Below are 16,774 nucleotides of genomic sequence, written 5' to 3'. Positions count from 1 at the left end.
TGGCTCCCTGTTGGTTTTTTTCTTCCCCCCTGATCTTCACTCTCCTACAAGCTTTGTTTGGGGCCCAAAGGGGAGAATTAATAACAGCAAGAAGTAAATAAAGACAATCAGTGACGTGAGAAACATCTTTTTGAGTCGTAACAAATCAGTTTAAGCCAGGGGTGCCCAAACTTTTGCGGACGCGGGGGCCATTTTGCTGGTTTACACCCATAAAACCAGTACAATGTATAGATTGTTTTCAAAGAACTAGAAAATGCAACTTCGGTAGAAGTTTTGTGTGAATGCTGAAGAGCCAAAGCCTAGCTGAAATGCTAACAGTTAGCAAAGTAACTAACAAAAAATATGAGCAAAATTATCTAAAAAAAAGCAGGCATTTTAACAGTTCTATGCTAACATGCTAACAATAACATGCTTGCATTTAGCATTAGTGAAACACCAAAATATTTGACCTGCTAAATTAGCTAAAAAAAGCATGCTTTAAAAAAAAAAAAAAAAATCATATTATACGGAGACCCTAAAGGAACATGGGGGGATTTTTTTTTTTAAAAATTTTTAGACATGTATCTCGTGCGCACGAGAAACTTTTTATAAAGTTATTAAAAAAAAAAAAAAAAGTATAATTTTTATTATAATTTTTTTAGAAATGTATCAAAAAAATAAAATAAAAATAAATTATAATTTTTTTATTTTATTTTTTTTAGACATGTATCTCGTGCGCACGATAAACTATCTCGTGCGCATTGGACACATGTCTAAAAAAAAATTTAAAAGTTCAATTTATTTTTTATAACTTTATAAAAAGTTTCCCGTGCGCACGAGATAGCTTCTCGTGCGCACGAGATACATGTCTAAAAAAAATAAAAAATAAAAAAAATTTTTTTTTTTAAATACCCCATGTCCCGTTAGGGGCTCCGTAATATTATCATCTTCATGAATCTGTTATTATTGTTATTATTATTATTATATAATATAATTTTTTCATTATTTTAATTTCTTTTCATTTTGGATTTTCTCGAGTTTATGTAAGCTTCTCTCAATGGATGTGTGAATGTGTGTGTGAGTGTTTTGTTTGCTTTGTCTTGTGTGTTTTGTTTTTCCTCTGTTATATCTTTTGGCTGGTGTTATTTTTGGGAAATATTAATACAAATACAAATAAAACAGCATGCTAACGGTACTATGCTAACAAAAACATTACTGAAATGCCAACATACTGACCTGCTTCATTCGTTAAAAAAAAGCTAGCATGCTAATGTTAGCCTGTGTCGAGTACTAAAATAGATTGAGGTGTGTACCTGAAAAATCTGTTTTAAATGCTAGCATGCTAACGTCAGCATGCATCAAGTACCAAAATATGACTGGAGGTGTATACCTACAAAATTAGCGAGCATACTAATATTAGCATGCTAACAGGTATCATTCCTCAAAAAAACATTTGATGCTGAGGTGTATACTTGAAAAATTTGCAAAAAAGCTAGCATGCTAATATTAGAATGCTAATGATTGTGCCAAAAGTTAGCTACAAGCCGCACTCTGGACACCTCTGGTTTAAGCAATACTACACGTATACATCATTGAAAAAAACAAAACATTAGCCCTAGTTACTCCTGTACAAACGTGTGCTGCGGGGTAAAATGGCGTTCAGCATCAACAATCAAGCAACTAACGTCACTCTACCGTAACACTGACGATCGCAATACTCCACGGCGGGACGTGTCGCTGCTCCTCGGCGTCAACATCAAGCGCTCCTGTTTGCCTCTGAAAAGGTACGGCGGAAGCGGCGTGATTTTTTTTTTTGTCTTTTTTTTTTTTTATGCTGTCAAGCCGCTCGTGGTCCTGGTGAAGGCCGAAGAGACGACTTATTCCTCGCTGATGGCGGGGAGCAGCTTCTCGATGAAGCGCTTGACGTCCACCATTTCCTGCACAGAAGCATAATAATAATAATAATAAAGGATTAAATGTTGGGTTGAGATGGAAATTCAAGCTGCTCTTTGTGACTGTTGACCTCGGGACAGGCGCTGTGAGGTAGACCGCGGTACGACTTGAAGGTGACGTTGGCCGGGTTGATGAGGCTCTTCATCTTCTCGGCGGTGCGGCTCCCAAACGAGAAGGGCACGAGCGGGTCGGCGTCGCCGTGGCACTGGAGGACGTGCATGTCCTTGTTGGCGCTGCCGCCGCACGCCTGCGAGGGACCAGAGATTAGGACTTATGCTATCAACTTGAAGAGGCAATTCCTGAAGGAATTGCGTGTGAATGCTCCCATGCTGACGTTGAACCGAAATCCTGGAATTTTTTTTAGAATTGTTGAAGTAGAGCACACAATTCCCAAACAGGCTGAATATTTTGGAGTTGGAACAGTTTGAATCAGATGAAAAATGTGGGAGTTGTGGAACTTTGAAGAATGTCCCATTGATATCAAAGGGAATTTCGGGAAAAGCGGGAATTTTTGGGAAAATGGTCAAAAACTTGAATGGTCTGAATGGTTGGTGTTGGAATTTTTCAAATCAGTCGAGAAATGGTGAAGTAGTAACATTCTTAATTGAGAACTGGTATTAAAGAATTCCTGGAATTTCGGGAAAACCGGGACTTTTTCCAGTTTGAAAAACCACCACTTTTTTGTCCTGATTAAGAGGAATGTTTGGACGGTGGAACGGTTGAAAAATGTGGAAGTAGTCGCCATAAAAAAGGGTCAAAAAAGGGTTTAGAAAAAAAGGGAATTCTGGGAATTCCTGAAATTTCTTTGAACTTGGAAAAATAATAGTTTGAATGTCCAGGATGAGTGGAATGTGTGGAAGGTGGAATGGTTTGAATAGGATAAAAATTTTGGAAATGGTGGAAGTTTGAAAAAATGGTAAATTCATTTGGAATGGGAAAAAATGTCCCAGAAAACCTGGAATTCTGGAAAATTCTGGGAATTTTTGGAATTTGTCAAGGGAAAGACCGCAATTCCCGAATAGGCTGAACAGTTTGAAGGTGGAACGGTTTGAATTGGGTGAAAAAATCTGAGTAAACTGTTTTTTTTTAATTGTTGAAGAACACACAATTCCCAAACAGGCTGAATATTTTGAAGTTGGAACAGTTTAAATCAGATGAAAAATATGAGAGTTGTGAAGCTTTGAAGAATGTCCCATTGAAATCAAAGGGAATTTCCCCAAAATTTGGGAATTTCGGGAAAAGCGGGAATTTTAGGGAAAATGGTAAAAAAAAACTTGAATGGTCTGAATGGTTGGTGTTGGAGTTTTTCAAATCAGTCGAGAAATGGTGAAGTAGTAACATTTTTAATTGAGAACTGGTATTAAATAATTCCTGGAATTTCGGGAAAACTGGGAGTTTTTCCAGTTCGAAAAAACAACCACGTTTTTTGTCCTGATTAAGAGGAATGTTTGGACGGTGGAACGGTTGAAAAATGTGGAAGTAGTCGCCACAAAAAAGGGTTTCGAAAAAAGGGGAATTATGGGAATTCCTGGAATTTCTTTGAACTTGGAAAAAGAATAGTTTGAATGTCCAGGATGAGTGGAATGTGTGGAAGGTGCAATGGTTTGAATCGATTGAACAGTGTGGAAATGGTGGAAGTTTGAAAAATGGTCAATTCATTTTGTATAGGAAAAATGTCCCGGAAAACCTGGAATTCTGGAAAAATCTGGGAATTTTTGGAATTTGTCAAGGGAAAGACCGCAATTCCCGAATAGGCTGAACAGTTTGAAGGTGGAACGGTTTGAATCGGGTGAAAAAAGGGTCAAAAAAGGATTTCGAAAAAACAGGAATTCTGGGATTTCCTGGAATTTCTTTGAACTTGGAAAAATAATAGTTTGAATGTCCAGGATGAGTGGAATGTGTTGAAGGTGGAATGGTTTGAATAGGATGAAAATTTTGGAAATGGTGGAAGTTTGAAAAAATGGTAAATTCATTTGGAATGGGAAAAAATGTCCCAGAAAACCTGGAATTCTGGAATAATCTGGCAATTTTTGGAATTTGTCAAGGCAAAGACCGCAATTCCAGAATACGCTGAACAGCTTGAAGGTGGAACGGTTTGAATCGGGTGAAAAAATTTGGGTAATTATTATTTTATTTTTTTTAATTGTGATGAGCACACAATTCCCAAACAGGTTGAATATTTTGAAGTTGGAACAGTTTGAATCAGATGAGAAATGTGGGAGTTGTGGAACTTTGAAGAATGTCCCATTGAAATCAATAGAAATTTCCCAAAAATTTGGGAATTTCGGGAAAAGCGGGAATTTGGGGGAAAATGGTCAAAAACTTGAATGGTCTGAATGGTTGGTGTTGGAGTTTTTCAAATCAGTCGAGAAATGGTGAAGTAGTAACATTTTTAATTGAGAACTGGTATTAAAGAATTCCTGGAATTTCGGGAAAACCGGGAGTTTTTCCAGTTCGAAAAACCACCACTTTTTTGTCCTGATTAAGAGGAATGTTTGGACGGTGGAACGGTTGAAAAATGTGGAAGTAGTCGCCATTAAAAAAAGGGTTTCGAAAAAAAGGGAATTCTGGGAATTCCTGGAATTTCTTTGAACTTGGAAAAATAATAGATTGAATGTCCAGTGTGAGTGGAATGTGTGGAAGGTGGAATGGTTTGAATCGGTTGAACAATGTGGAAATGGTGGAAGTTTGAAAAATGGTCACTTCATTTTGTATAGGAAAAATGTCCCGGAAAACCCGGAATTCTGGGAATTTTTGGAATTTGTCAAGGGAAAGACCGCAATTCCCGAATAGGCTGAACAGTTTGAAGGTGGAACGGTTTGAATTGGGTGAAGAAATCTGGGTAATTTTTTTTTTTAAATTGTGATGAGCACACAATTCCCAAACAGGCTGAATATTTTGAAGTTAGAACAGTTTGAATCAGATGAAAAATATGAGAGTTGTGGAACTTTGAAGAATGTCCCATTGATATCAATGGGAATTTCCCCAAAATTTGGGAATTTCGGGAAAAGCGGGAATTTTAGGGAAAATGGTAAAAAAAAACTTGAATGGTCTGAATGGTTGGTGTTGGAGTTTTTCAAATCAGTCGAGAAATGGTGAAGTAGTAACATTTTTAATTGAGAACTGGTATTAAAGAATTCCTGGAATTTCGGGAAAACCGGGACTTTTTCCAGTTTGAAAAACCACCACTTTTTTGTCCTGATTAAGAGGAATGTTTGGACGGTGGAACGGTTGAAAAATGTGGAAGTAGTCGCCATAAAAAAGGGTCAAAAAAGGGTTTAGAAAAAAAGGGAGTTCTGGGAATTCCTGAAATTTCTTTGAACTTGGAAAAATAATAGTTTGAATGTCCAGGATGAGTGGAATGTGTTGAAGGTGGAATGGTTTGAATAGGATACAAATTTTGGAAATGGTGGAAGTTTGAAAAAATGGTAAATTCATTTGGAATGGGAAAAAATGTCCCAGAAAACCTGGAATTCTGGAAAATTCTGGGAATTTTTGGAATTTGTCAAGGGAAAGACCGCAATTCCCGAATAGGCTGAACAGTTTGAAGGTGGAACGGTTTGAATTGGGTGAAAAAATCTGAGAAAACTGTTTTTTTTTAATTGTTGAAGAACACACAATTCCCAAACAGGCTGAATATTTTGAAGTTGGAACAGTTTAAATCAGATGAAAAATATGAGAGTTGTGAAGCTTTGAAGAATGTCCCATTGAAATCAAAGGGAATTTCCCCCAAATTTGGGAATTTCGGGAAAAGCGGGAATTTGGGGGAAAATGGTAAAAAACTTAAATGGTCTGAATGGTTGGTGTTGGAGTTTTTCAAATCAGTCGAGAAATGGTGAAGTAGTAACATTTTTAATTGAGAACTGGTATTAAAGAATTCCTGGAATTTCGGGAAAACCGGGAGTTTTTCCAGTTCGAAAAAACAACCACGTTTTTTGTCCTGATTAAGAGGAATGTTTGGACGGTGGAACGGTTGAAAAATGTGGAAGTAGTCGCCATAAAAAAGGGTCAAAAAAGGGTTTCGAAAAAAAGGGAATTCTGGGAATTCCTGGAATTTCTTTGAACTTGGAAAAATAATAGTTTGAATGTCCAGGATGAGTGGAATGTGTGGAAGGTGGAATGGTTTGAATCGATTGAACAATGTGGAAATGGTGGAAGTTTGAAAAATGGTCAATTCATTTTGTATAGGAAAAATGTCCCGGAAAACCTGGAATTCTGGAAAAATCTGGGAATTTTTGGAATTTGTCAAGGGAAAGACCGCAATTCCCGAATAGGCTGAACAGTTTGAAGGTGGAACGGTTTGAATCGGGTGAAAAAAGGGTCAAAAAAGGATTTCGAAAAAACGGGAATTCTGGGATTTCCTGGAATTTCTTAGAACTTGGAAAAATAATAGTTTGAATGTCCAGGATGAGTGGAATGTGTTGAAGGTGGAATGGTTTGAATAGGATGAAAATTTTGGAAATGGTGGAAGTTTGAAAAAATGGTAAATTCATTTGGAATGGGAAAAATGTCCCAGAAAACCTGGAATTCTGGAAAATTCTGGGAATTTTTGGAATTTGTCAAAGGAAAGACCGCAATTCCCGAATAGGCTGAACAGTTTGAAGGTGGAACGGTTTGAATCGGGTGAAAAAATCTGGATAATTTTTTTTTTTTTTAATTGTGATGAGCACACAATTCCCAAACAGGCTGAATATTTTGAAGTTGGAACAGTTTGAATCAGATGAGAAATGTGGGAGTTGTGGAACTTTGAAGAATGTCCCATTGATATCAATGGGAATTTCCCAAAAATGTGGGAATTTGGGGAAAAGCGGGAGTTTTTTTGAAAATGGTAAAAAACTTGAATGGTCTGAATGAGTTGAAATATTTGGTGGTGGAATTTTTCCAATCGGTCGAGAAATGTTGCGAGTAGTAACATTTTTAATTGAGAACTAGTATTAAAGAATTCCTGGAATTTCGGGAAAACTCTGGAATTTCTACAGTTCGAAAAACTACTTTGTTTTTTTGTCCTGATTAAGAGGAATGTTTGGTTGAAGTGGGTTGAAAAATGTGGAAGGAGTCGTCGCCAGAAAAAAAGGGTCAAAAAAGGGTTTTGAAAAAACGGGAATTCTGGGAATTCCTGAAATTTCTTTGAACTTGGAAAAATAATAGTTTGAATGTCCAGTATGAGTGGAATGTGTGGAAGGTGAAATGATTTGAATAGGACGAAAATTTTGGAAATGGCGGAAGTTTAAAAAAAATTGTAAATTCATTTGGAATGGGAAAAAATGTCCCAGAAAACCTGGAATTCTGGAAAATTCTGGGAATTTTTGGAATTTGTCAAGGGAAAGATCACAATTCTCAAACAGGCTGAATATTTTGAAGTTGGAACAGTTTGAATCAGATGAAAAATGTGGGAGTTGTGGAACTTTGAAGAATGTCCCATTGATTTCAATGGGAATTTTCCAAAAATGTGGGAATTTCAGGAAAAGCTGGAATTTTTTGGAAAATGGTAAAAAACTTGAACGGTCTGAATGAGTTGAAATGGTTGGTGATGGAATTTTTCTAATCGGTCGAGAAATGTTGCAAGTAGTAACATTTTTAAATAAATAAATGATAAATGGGTTATACTTGTATAGCACTTTTCTACCTTCAAGGTACTCAAAGCGCTTTGACACTATTTCCACATTTACCCATTCACACACACATTCACACACTGATGGAGGGAGCTGCCATGCAAGGCGCTAACCAGCAGCCATCAGAGGCAAAGGGTGAAGTGTCTTGCCCAAGGACACAACGGACGTGACTAGGATTTTTTTCAGTGAGGAATTATATTAAAGAATTCCTGGAATTTCGGGAAAACCGGGAATTTTTCCATTTCGAAAAACAACTTCTGTTTTTGTCCGGATTAAGAGGAATGTTTGCTTGAAGTGGGTTGAAAAATGTGGAAGTAGTCGCCAGAAAAAAAGGTCAAAAAAGGGTTCCGAAAAAACGGGAATTCTGGGAATTTCTTTTAACTTGGAAAAAATAATAGTTTGAATGTCCAGGATGAGTGGAACATGTTGAAGGTGGAATGGTTTTAATTGGTTGAAAAATGTGGAAATGGTGGAAGTTTGAAAAATGGCCAATTCTTTTTTAATGGGAAAAATGTCCCGGAAAACCTGGAATTCTGGGAATTTTTGGAATTTGTCAAGGGGACAGTTTGAAGTTTGAACGGTTTGAATCGGGTGAAAAATGTAGAAGATAGAGAGCGCCAAAATCTAGAGAAGAAGAAGAAGTTTAACTTGAAGAGGCAATTCCTGAAGAAATTGTGTATAAAAGCTCCAATGCTAAAGTTGAACTGAAATCCTGGAATTTTTTTTTATAATTGTTGAAGTAGAGCACACAATTCTCAAACAGGCTGAATATTTTAAAGTTGGAACAGTTTGAATCAGATGAAAAATGTGGGAGTTGTGGAACTTTGAAGAATGTCCCATTGATATCAACAGGAATTTCCCAAAAATTTGGGAATTTGGGGAAAAGCGAGAATTTTTTTGAAAATGGTAAAAAACTTGAATGGTCTGAATGAGTTGAAATGGTTGTGTTGGAATTTTTCAAAATCGGTCGAGAAATAGTGAAGTGGTAACATTTTTAATTGAGAAATGGTATTAAGGAATTCCTGGAATTTCGGTAAAACCCGGGAATTTTTCCAGTTCTAAACACAACTTAGTTTTTTGTCCTGATTAAGAGGACTGTTTGGACGGTGGAACGGTTGAAGTGGGTTGAAAAATTTCGGAGGAGCAGTCGCCAGAAAAAAGGGTCAAAAAGTGTTTAAAAAAAACGGGAAATCCTGGAATTTCTTTGAACTTGGAAAAACAATAGTTTGAATGTCCAGGATGAGTGGAATGTGTTGAGGGTGGAATGGTTCTAATCGGTTAAAAAATTTGGAAATGGTGGAAGTTTCAAAATGGCCAATTCTTTTTGAATGGGAAAAATGTCTCGGAAAACCTGGAATTCCGGGAAATCTGGGAATTTTTGGAATTTGTCCCATTGATTTCAATGGGAATTTCCAAAAACCAAAACGGTGCACCCTGAAGAGACTGTCAGAAAGTGACTTGAAAATGGTCTGTAAAACATCATCTATGCAACATTTTGACCAAAGAACCACCATCACATGTTATGTAGACCACAAGGAAGTGTTATCATTTAAAAAATAAAAAATAATAATAATAATAATATGACCCCTTTAATGCGCCCTATAATCCGGTTCACCTTTTGTATGAAAATAGACCTGACTAGACCCGCCTATCGGCAGTGCGCCTTATATCCCGTGCGCCCTATGGTCCGGAAAATACGGTATTTCTATTCCTATTGTCAGAATAATTGTATCTAAGTTATCACACAACTTGGTGTTACATTGAGTTCAGCTCGCCCGGCGAGAAGACAAAAGCTGTCTTTGAACCTACCAAGAAGGCTAGTAAAACTCCACTGTGTAGGATGTGAAGCAACATGAAGGTGTTCGGTTTCTTTCATGTATTGTAATCAACAGAAAGATATTGTCTTGACCCGAGATCTACAAAGCGAAGAGGAAGCAGGACCTGACTCCCCTCCAGGGACCTCTTCTTTGAACTTTTTTTTAGACCTTTTCTTTGAACTGTTGTAATCAAAGGCGATGGCTGTTTACGACCCCCGTCCCTTAGAAACCGCTGTTGCCATGTAATCAGGGAAAGTCCAAATAAAAGAGGAGGCGTACAATCTTTCGCCAGAGCGAGGTGAGACTATACGAGAGTACAGTCCAGACGTCTCTCCTCAATTGAGCCAAATTTAATTCTGTCTCTGTTTAATTCCTTGCTTCTTGTCTTGTTTAATAGATGTCATCAGTGTTTGAACCTGACACCTATTAATATTAGTGTTGAATTGTTGTCAAAACCAGAGGTTGAAGTTTAACCACCAAGACGCAATAGTGCAAATGAAGGCAACTTTTACCTGAGGGAAGGAATTGCGCAGCGGAAGCCAGCAGCTGAGCGCCACCACTCCCGCCATCTTCTGCTGCGTGGTCAGAGCGGTGTACAAGGACAAGGCCCCGCCCTGGACAAAGAAGCACGAGTGTCAGACGGACGCGATGCAGACAAAGTTGCGGAGAACGTTGAGTTCGCCACGCCGACCTGCGAGAATCCACCCAGGAGGATTCTGTGGGAGGGAATCCCGTTCTTCACTTCCTGGTCTATCAGGGCTTTAACTGCCCAGGAGAAATCAAACTGATGACTTCCTGCCTTGAACGCCACATCCAACACTTGTAATAAACAAACGTACGGTTGTCTGACGCTCTCTTAATACCAGCTTCATCTTCCTCTGCTTCCGGACTCAAGCCGTAAATGTCAAACCTGAACAGACAAAAGTGTGTAAATATATGCGTGTTTGTTTCTGTTTGTGCGTAGGGCTGGGCGATATGGCCTTTTATTAATATCTCCATATTTTTAAGCCATGTCACGATACACGATATATATCTCCATATTTTGCCTTAGCCTTGAATGAACACTTGATGCATATAATCACAGCAGTATGATGATTCTATGTGTCTACATTAAAACATTCTTGTTCATACTGCATTAATATATGCTCATTTTAAACGTTCATGCAGAGAGGGAAATCACAACTAAGTCAATTTAGCAAAAGTGTATTTATTAAACAGTTATTAAGCAGCGGCACAAGCATTCATGTCGTTTCCAAAACAGAAAGTGCAAGATTGTCGGAGACATTTTAAAACAAGCTCTTAGTGCACTTTTGTGCATGATGTCACTAAGATGACATATCAAAACAACACTGAATTAAAGTGCACTGTTTGTACAGAACGCCACTACAATAGTTTAAAACAAATAAAGTGCACTTTTGTGCATGATGTCACACAAGATATTTCAATAACTGTCAAATAAAAATGAGCTGCATAATAGTAAATCAAATAGTGTATGTCCTTCGCTGTGTGGTAGGTTCCTGCGGACGTTATCTCCTTCTGTTGACTATTTTTTTCATACGGTGTCGATCTGGAAATGGTTGCTTCGGCATTTTGTTGGTGTGGCCCCGAACGGAGATGTTGACATGCGGAGTTTCAAGTACTCCTTATTCTCTAGCGGGTGACTTTTCAAAAGCTACAAATTAGTAGAGCTGCTACTTTATGTAGCAACGCTTTTTCCGCATACTTGACATATATGGTTGTCTGTTCAACATCTTCCCGCTTGAAGCCAAACCACCGCCAGACGATGGACCCTGTGCTGTTTTTCTAGGGAATTAATTATTCTTCCTTCATTTGTTACCAGATTTGCACCTTCTCTCTCTCGCATTACCACTCGCACCGCACCGTTAGCACCATAGCTAACGTTACCTCTCTGCTCGGCGAAGGCGTATGACATTGCACGCGCGACAGTATGTGACGTATGTAAGAAGGTGCGCTTGTTTTATGTCTCTGTGAGAAGGAGAGACAAGAAAGAGTGGGAAGAGCCTGTAGTGTAATGCCCGCAGCTAAAAGCAATTGGTGAGAACATATTAGGGCTGCAACTAACGATTAATTTGATAATCGATTAATCTGTCGATTATTACTTCGATTAATAATCGGATAAAAGAGACAAACTACATTTCTATCCTTTCCAGTATTTTATTGGAAAAAAAACAGCATACTGGCACCATACTTATTTTGATTATTGTTTCTCAGCTGTTTGTAAATGTTGCAGTTTATAAAAAAAATAAAATAAAAAAATAATTGCATCTGCGCATGCGCATAGCATAGATCCAACGAATCGATGACTAAATTAATCGCCAACAATTTTTAGAATCGATTAGTTGTTGCAGCTCTAGAACATATACTCGAATATCACGATATAGTCATTTTCTGTATCGCACAGAGACAAACCTGCGATATATCGAGTATATTTGATATATCTAGTATATTTGATATATCGCCCAGCCCTATTTGTGCGTGCACTTACCAGGAAGGCATGGACATTCTCATGTTTAAGGACACGGGCATGTTGGGACTGTGGTGGGGCACACAATGCAAACTTTTACATGCTTTACAGCGACAAATATTCCCAAAAAACGTGGTGAATACTCACGCGTGTGGGCAAATGTACTTGACGTGTGCTGACTTGATGCCAGCGAAGGCTTCAGCCCATCCATGTCTGTCAAAAATCACCAAGTTTCATTCAAACCACACAGTGCACTTATTCATTGAACAGATGTTTTAGAGTTATTTGTTTGGGAGCCGGTTTTTATGCACATTCGTTTTTAGTGTCAGCAATTGCCCACTCTGCACGTGCATGACACTCCACTGGCAACTCCACTAGAAAACAGCATTTAGGCTCCTACAATTTGTGTAACATACTTTGGTGCAAAATGAATTATGCTGACCGAAGTGATTGTTTCTTAGATTTATAAAAACAGTTTTAAAACAGAAATATAACAACCAGACAGTTTTTTAACTGCTCCTCAAGATCCGTTTTCCTTCCAAGAGCCATGAATCCCATTCCTCGTTAGGGTTGATGCTCGAAACCGGTTTTCCCGGTTGTTTGATAAGGAAAGAACCGAGTCCTCTGACTCGAATCCCTTTTTGAGAACCGGTACCCATTATCAAGACCACTATAGTAAAGAAAAAGAGTTGATTCTTTATTCGAATCCCTTCCCACAGGAATTGCCCTGTGGGACCTGCAATGTTATGCCCATTTGATTGTAGACTCTTACTGACACCTTGTGGCGATATGAAAATACTACGCGTCATTAGTTTGGGCACTTCCGGGTTGAGACAATTGAGAAGTAGACAAGTTGTGTTAGCTCCTACAAGCCTTGGAAAAGATAAGTCTGTTAGTAAACTGTTTAACTTGTTTATATAACTCAATATTAAGGTGGAAAGTGTTTCAATTTGATAGTAAGAAGATGTCTATTGAAAAACGATTTTTGTGCAATGGATGTTTTGAGGACTTAAAATGGCTGCCAGTCGTGTATTTCCACCATCGAAATAGTTTCAACACTCAGAAGTATTGGTTTGATGATAGTACTGTATATTTGTGTGAAGCTAATATTTACATATTGTGTATTACATTTCAGTATGTTAATTGAATCACATAGCTTATACATTTGTCATTGTGTGTATTTCAGTAAAAAAAAATTAAAAAAACAGTCCAGTGCAAGACAAAAGTAAAGATAGGAAAAGACAAAGCAAGATCAACAACAATAAAGAGCCTAAATGGATTAATCTGCTTAGGAACTTTATCAGACATCTTGGATTGTTTGTTAGCTGTCTGCCAAGCTGTATAACCTCAACACGTATAGTGAGGGCAGAACAGGCAATATGCAATTATTGCCAGGCTTCGCTCTCATGTAAGGGAAGAAGAATTGTTGATTGATGACTGTGGTGTTCTTAGTGTCGTAGTGTGTGTAGTTAGTATGTTCCAATAGCAGCAGAAGTGCACTTTTTGGAGAGCTGTATTATTTTCAGTTTTGTGCCCAAGGGACTGATTTTATTTAACACTATATTATTATTTATACACCTATAGTGATCACAGAGACAGGTTGTTTTTGTGTTATTGTATATATTTGTTTTTTCTGAAAAATCCCACTTAATATACTTTGGGTAACAACAGTCAATATTTTTTTTATTTTATTTTTTTAGGGGGGTAACAGTCAATATTTATTTATTTCCATCCATCCATCCATCCATCTTCTTCCACTGGGATGAGAATCAGCACCTCCAAGTACGAGTCCATGGTTCTTGCCCGGAAAAGGGTGGAGTGCCATCTCCGGGTTGCGGAGGAGACCCTGCCCCAAGTGGAGGAGTTCAAACACCTCGCAGTCTTGTTCAGGAGTGAGGGAAGAGTGGATCGGGAGATCGACAGGCAGATCGGTGCGGCGTCTTCAGTAATGCGGACGCTGTATCGATCCGTTGTGGTGAAGAAGGAGCTGAGCCGGAAGGCAAAGCTCTCAATTTACCGGTCGATCTACGTTCCCATCCTCACCTATGGTCATGAGCTCCGGGTTATGACCAAAAGGACAAGATCACGGGGCTCTCCCTTAGAGATAGGGTGAGAAGCTCTGCCATCCGGGGGGAGCTCAAAGTAAAGCCGCTGCTCCTCCACATGGAGAGGAGGCAGATTAGGTGGTTCGGGCATCTGGTCAGGATGCCACCCGAACGCCTCCCTAGGGAGGTGTTTAAGGCACGTCCGACCGGTAAGAGGCCACGGGGAAGACCCAGGACACGTTGGGAAGACTATGTCTCCGGGCTGGCCTGGGAACGCCTCGGGATCCCCCGGGAAGAGCTGGACGAAGTGGCTGGGGAGAGGGAAGTCTGGGCTTCTCTGCTTAGGCTGCTGCCCCCGCGACCCGACCTCGGATATTTATTTTATTTTTATTTTTTCTTATAAAATAAAAGTGGGCTTTTTGTTAAACCAAATATTGTTTTTTTTTTCATATACAACAACCTATCTGGAAGTGATAAGAGAATCGATAAGAGGATTCGATAATGGGCTCGAACTCGATAATTGCTTTTCAAACATCATCCCTATTCCTCATGCATGGGCAGTTCCAACGGTGAACACTTTTATAAACAGTCTTATATTGTTGCTAAATAGTTATAAAACATACAAAATGTGACCTACCCAGTGTCACCGAGGCCATGCAGGAAGATCACCTGTCAACAAAGACAACGTGCATCAGTGCATGTTTAGCATGACGTCACACAGCCAGGTAAAGAAATGACCATGTTTCACTCGCAAAGAGAGGATTAACTGACCGCGGCGGTGGCTTTGCGGGCGGCAGGCACGATGGCAGGTAGAGGAGCAGACATGTTGTTACCGCACATACAGCGATAAGACGCACCGAAGTAGCCGCTCTCAGCTAATTGTTAGCTCAACGTCCCGTTAGTCGAATGTTGTTCACCGTCAAACTGTTTAAAAAAAAGACACCGCCGCCCTCACTTCTGCTCGTACGCGTCTTCTTCAGGGAACTTTTGTTATTAAAAAAAAAGCACCGGAAGGTATTAACAATCTACCTCCAGTAGTCCAGCCGTGCAACAGGAAGTCCCGCCTTTCCAGCAATGTGATTGGTTACAAATCGATATTACGCGATTTGATTGGTGACATAAACGCCAATCTGCGCTGATCGCTAAAACCACTTTTACAAGTATGTGACATAAGGCAAAGTAGAGACGATGCAACGCTTTGAAATTAAACGTCATCTCAATTAATGTATGGATCTTTGACGCAAATTCTTAGTGGGGAGGATTAATGTTATAATGCTCTCAACATGACGGTTTAACTGGTAGCACACGAGCGAATCAGCACGCTACATTCAGCGTTTGATACTGTTGATTAATCATAATGACACCATCTTAAAAATACAGTTTGGAGTTCATGTTCGTCACAACGGCATGGTGGTGTGTTTTATTTTGAAAGGGGCACTCCACTTCCGATCACGTGACCAATGTGTCCTTGGCTTGTCAATTTGGACATGTGAGGGAAAACATATTTGTTATGTCTTGACAATATTCTTGACAAATGTGTGCTTTGTTTTAAAGATGTGATATTTGGTTTTACACTATATGAACAAAAATTTGAAAATGAATTTTACCTTTGCAACCTCATTATACTATTGGCTAAGTTTTATAGAATATTATTAATATATTACTATATTATTTTATAGAAATTATCCCCTCAACTCCCCCCAAAATGGATTAACTCGCTGGAAAAAAAAGACAATATAACATACATCCATAAACGTGGACGCATGTGAAAAAGTGCAATATATTTATCTGTACAGTAACCTATTTATTTATTTATATATGCACCTTATTGCTTTTTTATCTGCACTACCATGAGCTACTGTAACGAAATTTCGTTCTTATCTGTACTGTAAAGTTCAAATTTGAATGACAATAAAAAGGAAGTCTAAGTCTAAGTTGTATAGAATATAATAGAATAGAATGGACTTTATTGTCATTATATTTGCATATAACGAGATTAAGGACTCCAATTTAAGATGCGGTAGTGGGAACAAATATAGGGTAAAAATAAATGACACAAGAGGTAAAGAAAAAACTAACAATTGAAATAAGCAGACTACTATCCAATAAAAATAACAAGCAATCCTGTACAATATACAAATATTCATAAATGTAAGTTTCTCAATACCCGACCTGTCTTTTGTGCCTTTAAAAAAGAATTATAACTCTACATTAAAGCACTCTCTACCTCTAACAACCAAAAAGCTGTGAAAACGATTATGCTGTGTTCCAAATTTAAGTTATTTACTGAAATTGAGTGAGCCTATGGCTTTGCACTTTATTTATTTGATATATATATATATATATATATATATATATATATATATATATATATATATATATATATATATATATATATATATATATATATATATATATATATATATATATATATATATATATATATATATATATTTTGCATTCTATTTTAGTTACTTTGAATTTATAACCCCCTGGCGCTGCTTTGTACTATTTTTGTACTGTTTTGTACTATTTGTGTACTTATTTTGATTATTGTTTCTTGTCTGTTTGTAAATGTTGAAATTTCTAAATAAAAGTTAAAAAAATAAATAAAATATTTGTTATCTCTTTCCCTAATGTTATTTAAAAAACACCGGAAGGTAAGGTACTAATAATCTACCTACGGTACTCCAGACATGCAACAGGAAGTCCCGCCTTTTCCGCAATGTGATTGGTTGCAAATCGATATTAAGCGATATGATTGGTGACATGAATGCCAATCTGCGCTGATCGCTAAAACCACTTTAAAAAGTAGATGATGCAACGCTTTGAGTGCGTATTTCGAAATTAAACGTAATCTCAATTAATGTATGGATTTTTGAC

General features: G+C 38.0%; 2 protein-coding genes across 6 annotated transcripts in view; one reads left to right on the top strand and one right to left on the bottom strand.

Annotated features, from left to right (window-relative positions):
- Positions 1-7, top strand: part of LOC133629823 (regulator of G-protein signaling 20) — a 56,480-nt gene extending 56,473 nt beyond the window's left edge. For 2 of the 5 annotated variants that reach the window (XM_062020858.1, XM_062020859.1), the window contains one exon: positions 1-5. This exon is cut by the window's left edge and continues 904 nt beyond it. The gene's annotated coding sequence lies outside the window, so the exon portion shown is untranslated. The other 3 variants (XM_062020857.1, XM_062020856.1, XM_062020860.1) reach the window with 3 other exon arrangements.
- An 862-nt stretch (positions 8-869) lies between these two features.
- On the bottom strand, positions 870-14,953 carry lypla1 (lysophospholipase 1). Its single transcript, XM_062020861.1, has 9 exons — positions 14,663-14,953; positions 14,529-14,560; positions 11,994-12,059; positions 11,868-11,915; positions 10,201-10,271; positions 10,053-10,126; positions 9,874-9,975; positions 2,003-2,179; positions 870-1,916 (listed from the first exon to the last, which is right to left on the bottom strand). Exons 1-9 carry the CDS (start codon positions 14,729-14,731, stop codon positions 1,857-1,859), a joined length of 699 nt encoding a protein of 232 aa, XP_061876845.1. The 5' UTR covers positions 14,732-14,953; the 3' UTR covers positions 870-1,856.
- Between the last annotated feature and the right edge of the window lie 1,821 nt (positions 14,954-16,774).

This window comes from Entelurus aequoreus, linkage group LG15, assembly GCF_033978785.1.
Source record: "Entelurus aequoreus isolate RoL-2023_Sb linkage group LG15, RoL_Eaeq_v1.1, whole genome shotgun sequence".
NCBI lineage: Eukaryota > Metazoa > Chordata > Actinopteri > Syngnathiformes > Syngnathidae > Entelurus > Entelurus aequoreus.
The sequence above is the reverse complement of the archived record's forward strand: the minus strand, read 5'-3'. Positions and strand labels throughout refer to the sequence as shown.

Coding starts and splice junctions, on each gene's coding strand:
- lypla1 (XM_062020861.1), bottom strand. CDS start 14,731: ATGTGCGGTAACAACATGTCTGCTCCTCTACCTGCCATCGTGCCTGCC. Junction 9,976..10,052: donor TCCTGGGTGGATTCTCGCAG/GTCGGCGTGGCG, acceptor TTCTTTGTCCAG/GGCGGGGCCTTGTCCTTGTA. Junction 1,917..2,002: donor CTCACAGCGCCTGTCCCGAG/GTCAACAGTCAC, acceptor GCTTCTGTGCAG/GAAATGGTGGACGTCAAGCG.